Source organism: Microtus ochrogaster, unplaced genomic scaffold, assembly GCF_000317375.1.
Source record: "Microtus ochrogaster isolate Prairie Vole_2 unplaced genomic scaffold, MicOch1.0 UNK16, whole genome shotgun sequence".
Lineage (NCBI taxonomy): Eukaryota > Metazoa > Chordata > Mammalia > Rodentia > Cricetidae > Microtus > Microtus ochrogaster.
The window spans coordinates 3691165-3700541 of NW_004949114.1; the positions used below are offsets into that span (position 1 = coordinate 3691165).

Genomic DNA, 9377 nt, shown 5'->3' on the forward strand with positions numbered 1-9377 from the left:
GGGGGCGGCGCCGGGGGCCGGGGGCGGCCCGGGAGGGGGCCCAGGGCCGGGGCCCTGCCTGAGGCGAGAGCTGAAGCTGCTCGAGTCCATCTTCCACCGCGGCCACGAGCGCTTCCGCATTGCCAGCGCCTGCCTGGACGAGCTGAGCTGCGAGTTCCTGCTGGCCGGAGCCGGAGGGGCCGGGGCTGCGCCCGGACCCCATCTCCCCTCTCGGGGATCGGTACCGGGGGAACCCGTCCGCATCCACTGCAACATCACGGTGAGAACCTTCTCGTTTGCACCGCGCTGGGGTCCCTTGTCTGGTGCTCGAAATCACACCCTACAGCCTCCTGCCCTCGGAGGACCCCGAGGCTGGAGCCCCCTCTTGGGGCCCGGCTCCTTCTCCCCAGGCTGCACTCGTTTCTTTTGCTTGAGGTTCTGTGGTGCAATCACAGTCTCTACTGTTGACCCCTGAGAGCGAGGGACACCCGGACTTGTGCCCCTCTACCACCCCCTCCTAGGAACCCCCCTACACCTCAGGTTTTATGGCTTTGGTGCCTTTCCATGACTCCTCCACAACTTTACCGTGTCACTTAGGAAGGCCCATTTCTTCTCCCCACCCCCAACTCCGGTAAAGAGTCCAGGCCTCTGCTGGAAGGACCTAGCCTGGAACTCGGCCCTGTTCGGTAGTGACCCCTTCTCAACAGTTCTTACCACTTAGATGTTAGCACCTGTGGGTTCCCTGCCCGGGCATCCCTCGTTCAACCCCTCTCTGCTCCCTGAATTGGCTCCACTTTGGATTTCATCTCACTCTGGTGTAACTAGCTAACCTTTAACTCCTCTTTGCCTCAGCTGGTAGCAATTTTGCCACTCCCCTCCCCATTTCTGGCGTTATGTCTACTTGTCCTAGGTGGTTGTTGCCTTTTCTGGTGGTGCTAGTGTGTGTGTTGAGCAGTAATAGCGCCATTGCTCCGCAGTGGGCTTCATATCGTCTTAACTATACCAGATTAGGAAACACCTTACATGTGGCCAGCCTTATTTTATCCCTTGAGGAAACTGTTGGGTGTAATTTTGTAACATCTGGTACTGCTTGATACAGTGCTCACATTGGTTGATAACACCCACTGTTAATGGTCTTGCCCCTGCTGGAGCTAGCTAGAGAGCCAGTGGGCAGTACCTTTAGCCACACTGGAAATGGGAGTGGCCTGGGAGAGGCAGACTTGTGAATTCTCTGGTACTTGAACGCTTCAATTTGTTTTCCATGGTGTTTTCTATCCCTTTCTGCCACCAAACCAGGCCATGGTGGTGAGATGTGGGAGCAGAGTAGTCATGAGACACTTGAGTTTTGGTGGGGAATCTAGCCAAGCTGAGGCTTACCTCACCAAGCTATGACCACTAGGAGCGGCCCAGTCAAGTAAAGATTTTAGCATCTTCGGTCCTGTTTCTCCTGCAGCACTGGTTAGAGCTATGGCACCGCTAAGACCCCCAGTAGAAGTGGGTAAGGCTTCCCTGGCATGTGTTGAGACATCAAAGATTGGATTTTGCTAAGTGGATTCACTTTACGGGTAGGTTTGCTTCCTCCAGCGGCTTCCTTTCAGTTGCCAGAGGCCAGCTACTATCTTTGTCTTTGGGGGTTCTCAGCTGAAGTGCCCATGGCCCTTCTAAAGGAAGCTTGGCCTACACAGGTCCCCTGGCCTTGGGTAGAGTGGGGGAGTCTGTTTAGGCTCCTTTGGCATGGTGGCTCAGGAATGCTGGGAATGTCAGTAGCAGTGGTGGAGGCTTCTTTCTCCCAGCCCATGCCTGGACTGAAGAGAGGGCAGGGAATCGTAGGGAGAACGGGTCTCAGAGGGTTCTGTCTTGGGTGGAGGGTGGTTCCTACACATGCCCTATAACTGTTAGCTTTGAAGACCGTTTTATTTTAGTTCTTCCTCCCCTGGTGGCTACAGCCTGCATTTTTCTCATCACTGTGGCTGTTAGGAGGTGATCTTCCTTTCCTTGATGCTGGAGTGTGGAAAAACTGAGACTCTAGCCTGGGTGTGAGAGAGAACTTGAGTGTAACAGTCGGGACAGAAGGCCAGAGCCTCCTTCACTATGGTTAGCTCTCCCTGGTTTCTCCTCTAGAAGAAAGTAACTTTGCAGGTTGCTTCTTAGTTCAGGCCCTCCCAGGCTCTTTGTCTAGGGAAGCTGAACTGGCGGTTTTAGTGGAGGGCATGGTAGTGGGAAGGAAAGGAACCAGAGTCTTCAGGGAAGAAGGAAGGCTAAGCAAAAACTGGTTTTCCCAGTTTTCCCTTGTGACCACTCTCCCTGCTTTCTCCCTCAGGAATCATACCCTGCTGTGCCCCCCATCTGGTCGGTGGAGTCTGATGACCCTAACTTGGCTGCTGTCTTGGAGAGGCTGGTGGACATAAAGAAAGGGAATACTTTGGTGAGGGGCAGGGGGTAGAGTGCATGTGTTCCTGGTGAGATTTCAACCATAAAAGTATCCTATGAGGCAGCTGGATCTGAGAGTGGGGGTCCCCAGGTGGACTGTCTTGGGGAAGACTTCTTGGGAGAGCTGCTTTCTGAGGTCAGAGGAGGCAGGTTCCTGTAGCAGCCCCAGGGTAGGTCCACTAGGGAAAGTCATTCCTGTAACTGTGAGGGCTATCCAATTAAAGAAACAGCCACCATTTTGGGATCTGAGCTAAAAACTCATCCATGCAGCAATCCAAATTGCAGTAGGGGAGGTGTATTTGATGTGTCTATGGTCCCCACCCCAGCTCTTGCAGCATCTGAAGAGGATCATCTCTGACCTGTGTAAACTCTACAACCTCCCTCAGCATCCCGATGTGGAAATGCTGGATCAGCCCTTGCCAGCGGATCAGGTATGCAACTGAGGACTGGGCTTTGGGTCCTGTGGTTCAGTCATCACAAAGAGCGCCCGACAAATTCTTGATAACTGAAATGGAACTGTGGTTGCTCTTGCAACTCCCACTGCTCCCAGGGATTCCCAGCTTCTTTCTTCTCCAGATGAGACTCTAGCTAAATAAGGCACTACCCACTGCTCTATCCTATCAGAACTCATTCTCAGGGGCAGCATCCCTCAGGTTGAGATGAGGGGGACGTGTTTACTATTATCTTAGAAATAGGAATTGATAACTATTGGCAACCCAGGCCCTTTGTTTAGAACCAGAAATACACTGTCATTTAGAGGGTTCTCAGAGAAGGTGAGCTAGGATCTGCAGAGCAGATGACAAGAGCAGCCATGAGTTCTTTTTGTTTTTCTTTTCTTTCCTGGCATGTCGTAGCAAGAGAATAATTGGCTGGTAGCAAAGTCATCCATCCCTTGGGCTCATACTTCCACTCAGTTCTGGCTGATAGAGAAACTGGCATCTTTATGGGCACAGTGCCCAGCTTCCAGACCTTCAGGGCCAGGGGTAGGTCAGGCTGCATTCTAGCAACCCACTGGGTTCTGATCTTGGTCTTTGCCCTATTCTCCACTGTAGTGCACGCAGGAAGAAGTATCTTCAGAAGACGAAGATGAGGAGATGCCTGAGGTAGGCTTACCACTCGAAATGGCATTGACAGGAAGTGTTTATCTCTAGTATGGGTCGTTCAATATAAACAACTCCAGCTCCCAACTGGGGAAAGGAGTGTCAGTGGAGTAAAGACTGGCCTGGAGTGAAGGAGATGACCACCTATTGTCCATTCTTTGAAAACAAACAAATACTGGGCAAACTCATCTCAGATGGCTTCAAGAGTCTTGACAGACCCTAATTGCACCCTGATTCTCTTATTTGGAGAGTTTCACTTATTAAGCTACAGTCTTTTCATCTCCAAAATAAGATTATGATACATATTACAGGGTTATTTCAGGTGGTAAATAAATAATAATGTATAATATACTTGAAAGAATCTTTAAAAATACAGATGCTTTATTTTTCTCACTTTTAAATGCATGGCTATTTTCCCTGCATGAATGTCTGCACTACATACCTGCAGTGCCTATGGAGTCCAGAAAAGGGCATCAGATCCCCTGGGACTGGAATTATAGATGGTTCTAAGCCACCATGTGGGTGGTGGGAACCAGTTTCCTAGAAGAGCAGCCAGTGCTCTTAACCGCTGAGCCATCTTTCCAACTCTTGTTTATGTTTTGAGATAGGGTCTTGTATAAGCAAGGCTGGCCTCAAACTCACTTGTGTAGTTAAGGATGGCTTGAATTGATCCTCTTGCCTCTACCTCCCAAGTGCTAGAACTACAGGCATGTGCCACCATGTCTAACTGTAGGTGCTTCTATAGAATATAAACAGTAGTTAAGTTGAGCTTCATAGCCAGATAGGACTTAACCTTACTTCTGTGAAATCTGCTTTGAATGGGCATGAGAATTAATTCAGTAGACCTCAACTTTCCTATAAAATAAAGGTAATGATAGGATAATTCAATGTTATAAAGGAATAAAGTAAGCTAGTGTGTGTTGCCCTTAGTACAGGACTTTACAGGATATCCTTTTGTAGTACTGTATCTCTGATCGTGTTTCCTAGCCTTGGACCCAGATCTGGTAACTTTGTACTGATCTTCAGACCCACAGTGGGCTGATGAGCCATGAAACAGTCCTTCCTGGCAGTTCAACCCTCTGTACCACGCCCCCAGCACCTGACTATGGAGCTGAAGCTGCCTCTGTGTGGCCTCTGCTTGGTGAGCCACTTGTTCACTCAGAGCCAGGTGAATAAGGACCTAATTATGTTGTTGGTTTTGGCCATCTCCTATTTTGGGCCACCTCATTTCCATCTTGGCAATGAGTACTTCTGGGGACCCAATTCAGATCCTGCTATTGTAGGAGGAGAAGAAGAAATTTATTATTTAGTTTTCTCTTCACATTTTTAAGATTGTGTGTTGTGTTTGTGTTGGAAGTCAGGACAGCTTGGAGGAGTCAGTTCTAGCTACTGTGTAGGTTCCAAGGATTAGACACAGTTATCAGACTTAGCGGCAACCACCTGTACCCTTTGAGCCACTCGCTGGCTCTTAGTCTACTCTGTTAGGCCTAAGGACCTAAGGACTCCTGGGTTTGAGAGTCTAGCCTAATAAACAAGCTTTTTAATCACTGGAGGCCAAAGGTCCTTCACCTAGAAATTGAGAAGTGTCTGCTGCCAAGGAAATTTTAGGAACAGTTGAAGCAGGATCTTCCTAGGGAACAGAAGACAGTCCCTTTCTCAGTCCTCTTGGTAGCTCTGCTGCTATGGTTTGAGAATTGAGAAAGAGAAGAAAATTTCCTTGGGAAGCCAGATGTATTGATACACACCTTTAATCCAGTACTCAGGAGGCTGAAGCAGGACAATCCCTCCAACTTTCAATCTAGCCTGTCTAGGACAGTGAAATGAAGACCCTGTCTCATAATAAAAGGTGTACACCTGTATCCCTAACACGTGACAGGTGGAAGCAGGAGGATCAGGGGTTAGCCTCACTATATGATGAGTTTGAGGACAGTCTGGGCTATATGAGACTCCATTTGAAAAAGCTAGACCCAACTTGCATTGGCCTGTAGATTGTGGAGGGAATGAGGCTAAGCTGTTTCCAGAACTGGAAATGTATTACCAAGAATGCCACGGGGACTTGGGGCTCTGAGACAATGGGTCTAAAGAAAGGATAGTCTATCCACCTTTGTGGTGTTCCTCTGCTCCCACGCCTACTTCAGGATACAGAAGACCTAGATCACTATGAAATGAAAGAGGAAGAGCCAGCAGAGGGCAAGAAATCTGAAGATGATGGCATCGGAAAAGAAAACCTGGCCATCCTAGAGAAAATTAAAAAGAACCAGAGGCAAGATTACTTAAATGTACGTGCCTTGTAGAGAGGTGAGGCGAAGGGTGGTGGGTGCTGACTGGGGAGCAGCCACGGCACCAGTATGGAGTGCTGCCTCCTTTGTTGGATCTCTCGGATCCTCCCCCTATGCCAGACTATCTTAAGGTTTACCCGCCAGATCAAGGAGTAATCGTGTGTGCTCTCCTTCCCAGGGTGCAGTGTCTGGCTCGGTGCAGGCCACTGACAGGCTGATGAAGGAGCTCAGGGATATATACCGATCACAGAGTTTCAAAAGTGGTGAGTTTGCCCAGGGGTGGCATAGGAGTTCCTCAAAAAGGACATGGTATGAGCCGGAAGATGGCTTGGTGGATAAAACCACTTGCACCGAGTTTTAGGACCTGAGTTCAGTCTCTGATACCCACATGACAGAGAGAACTGCTATTTGCATGGATGGCACTTGCACACACACACAGAAATAAGCAAATTCATGTAATTGTTTTTTTAAAGGATGCAGTATGATGCTGACAAGAAGCCCTGAGAATTTCTAGATCACACAAATGCTTATAAAAGTTTCAGACTGGGATTGGAGCTCCTTGAGATATGGGTTGTCACATATCCAGAGACAAACCTGGACCCTTTGAGCCTTTTTTTTTTTTTTCTCCCCTTTTTCATTTTTTGAGACAGGGTTTCTCTGTGTAGCCTTAGCTATCCTGGAACTAGCTCTGTAGATCAGGCTAGCCTTGAAACTCCATAAATCTGCCTGCCTCTGCCTCCCAAGTGCTGGGAGTAAGGGCGTGCACCATCATTGTTCTGGTTGAGTCTTTTTCTTGGGAAGGGAAGGCTCCACCTTTTGGTCCAGACCCATCTTATTGATGCTTCCTTTCCTTCCAGGAAACTATGCAGTCGAACTCGTGAATGACAGTCTGTATGACTGGAATGTCAAACTCCTCAAGTGAGTGGCAGCTCTAGGATGAGAAAGTGGAGTGACTGGAACCTCAGGGGTACTTGTGTCCCATCCAGTGTGTTGGTTGCAGGGTCCCAGGAGCAGGTGTGGGCAATGGGGCCCATAGGAGGCTGCTCAGTCAGGACCCAGCCATCTGAGCCCAGATTCGTTGCTTTGTAGAGTTGACCAGGACAGCGCTTTGCACAATGATCTTCAGATCCTGAAGGAGAAGGAGGGAGCAGATTTCATCTTACTTAACTTCTCCTTTAAAGTAAGATGGCTTGGTCCCCGTGCTCTCTTCCTGACTGAGCCTTCCCTGCCTGCTTTGAGTCTTACGAGAGTGCAGGCCTCTCTTCCCTGACTGCTGTCTGCTTCTTTCTCAGGATAACTTCCCCTTTGACCCACCGTTCGTCAGGGTTGTGTCTCCAGTCCTCTCTGGAGGGTGAGTGACTGGGCAAAGGGAATAGGCCATTTGTGATGCAGCAGGTGAAGAAGGGACTGGACTTGTGGCCAGGCACAGCTGACTAACCCTTCTTCTTACAGGTATGTTCTGGGTGGAGGTGCCATCTGCATGGAACTTCTCACCAAGCAGGTGAGTGAGCCTGTTTCACTCTTGGCCATTGGCCTGGGTGGAGCTGGCTGAGCTCTTACCATTGGGGTGGGGGGACAAGTCATAGCCATAATATGGCCCTTTCATTGCACTAGGCAGAGCCTGTACCCAGGAACTTAGGTGGACAGGTGGTGACTGTGCTGGGAGTAAAGGGCCCTTCTGTAAAGGCAGCCTCTTGTGGGGAAAGGTGCTGAAGGTTTCTCAGGAAGCTGTTTCCTGACTTCCTGCTTTGTCCCTGCTGTGCCCCAGGGCTGGAGCAGTGCCTACTCCATAGAGTCGGTGATCATGCAGATCAGCGCCACACTGGTGAAGGGAAAGGCACGGGTGCAGTTTGGAGCCAACAAAGTAAGGGCCCTGGGACCATGGAGAGCCAAATACAGCTAGGGCCACTAGCAAACTAAAGTTGCCTTTGAGAGACAGAGGATAAAGCCTCTGAAATGGAGGGAGGGCCTTGGCCTCAAGGGCATTCACAGATGTTGGTGTGGGCGGAGGTCTGGAAAGGGAAGCTGTGTGTGGTGTGTCCTCAGGGCCTTCCCAGGCAGAGGGGCTTTGTGCTGGAAGCTGGGACTCTTGGTTCCCTGGGTGACAGGCTGCAGCTGGCCATGATCTGACTGGCGACTCTCTCCCCAGTCTCAGTACAGCCTAACAAGAGCACAGCAATCCTACAAGTCTTTGGTGCAGATCCATGAAAAAAACGGTGAGCTTGGAACCTGGCCCCAGAAGAGCCAGCCCTGTGTAGGCCCTGGCCCCACGCCAGTCAAGTACAAGAACCTTTGGTTTCTGAGTTTTACTGTCCATTGATCCAGCATCTGCCCAGTTCTCTAGAAGTCTGAAGGTGGCTAACCTCACTCTTTTCCCCCCGAGAAGTACCGGCAGGGGTGGGGGTGTCTAAGGTAGACTGGGTCCTGTCATCTAATTCTGGTTACTTCTGGGTGGGCTCACCGTTCTCTCTCCCTTACAATAAACAACCTCCAGGTAAGTATCCTCGGCTTCCCTACACCTGTGTCCCCACTGTGGGGACTGGACATCCTTCCTAGGATCTGCTTTCCTGGAATCATAGAGATGTCCTCAGGGATTGGGGTGGGCAAAGTTGACCTGGGCCTGCCCTTTCACTGTGCTGGTTTGTGTTTTTTGTGCAGGCTGGTACACACCCCCAAAAGAAGATGGCTAACCCTGGAGTATCATCCCCTTCCTCCTCCCCCAGGCACCACTGGACCAATTACCTTTGAATGCTGTATTTGGATTTCACGCTGCCTCTGGTTCCCTCCCTCATTTTTCCTGGACGTGATAGCTCTGCCTATTGCAGGACAATGATGGCTATTCTAAACGCTAAGGAAAAACAACAAACAACACACTGAACTGTTTCAAGTACTCAAGACTGACTACAAACCAACCACCTTGCTGGAACCCTTGCTAGCAGGCATTCTTATAAAGAAACTCTCAAGCCTCCTTATATTGCTGGAAACTCAGCTGTGCTCCAGACTAGAGCCTCCTTGCCTATGCTATGGGTTTTTAATTTATTTTCTCTTATTTCATGTACACTGCTTTTTTTGGTTACAGTGTATGATGGATGTGTATGAAAAAAAATGTATCTTTGGGAAAACAATTACAGTTCGTTAATTTGAAGATGTTGGTCTTGACTCATCCTTATTTTTATTCCCACATCCCCTGACTGCTGGGGAGGGGGGAGGGGTGCCAGGCCCACCATGCTTTGGTAGCAAGGAGAAGCTGCAGAGGCTGCGTTTTCCTGCTAGCACAAGAGAAATACCAAGCTGAAGGAAGCACTTGCCTGATCTGACCCTAGGTGGCTCCTGAAGGCCTCTGGAGCAACCGGCACCTCTATTCATTCCTTGGAACAGTCTGGCCTGCTGAAGTACAGTGCAGAGGCCCAGAAACAACCTGATTGTTACTGCTACTTTGTACTAATCTCCATTTTGAAATTTCCAAGAAAAAGATGAGACTCGAGTAGCTGCTTCATAAACTCCTTTTAAGATGAGAGGGGTGGGGCCCAGGCTCCTGGATGCGTGAGGTTTTCTCTAATCCCAGCAACCTGCTGAGTGGCTGTAATTC

General features: G+C 49.5%; 1 protein-coding gene across 1 annotated transcript; it reads left to right on the forward strand.

Moving 5' to 3' along the window:
• Nucleotides 1–19: 19 nt before the first annotated feature.
• Ube2q1 (ubiquitin conjugating enzyme E2 Q1) lies at nt 20–8938 on the forward strand. Its single transcript, XM_026789296.1, has 12 exons — nt 20–259; nt 2736–2840; nt 3462–3512; nt 5648–5788; nt 5967–6051; nt 6646–6706; nt 6878–6968; nt 7081–7139; nt 7241–7289; nt 7557–7652; nt 7938–8004; nt 8447–8938. Exons 2-12 carry the CDS (start codon nt 2811–2813, stop codon nt 8476–8478), a joined length of 762 nt encoding a protein of 253 aa, XP_026645097.1. The 5' UTR covers nt 20–259; nt 2736–2810; the 3' UTR covers nt 8479–8938.
• The last annotated feature ends 439 nt before the right edge of the window (nt 8939–9377 follow it).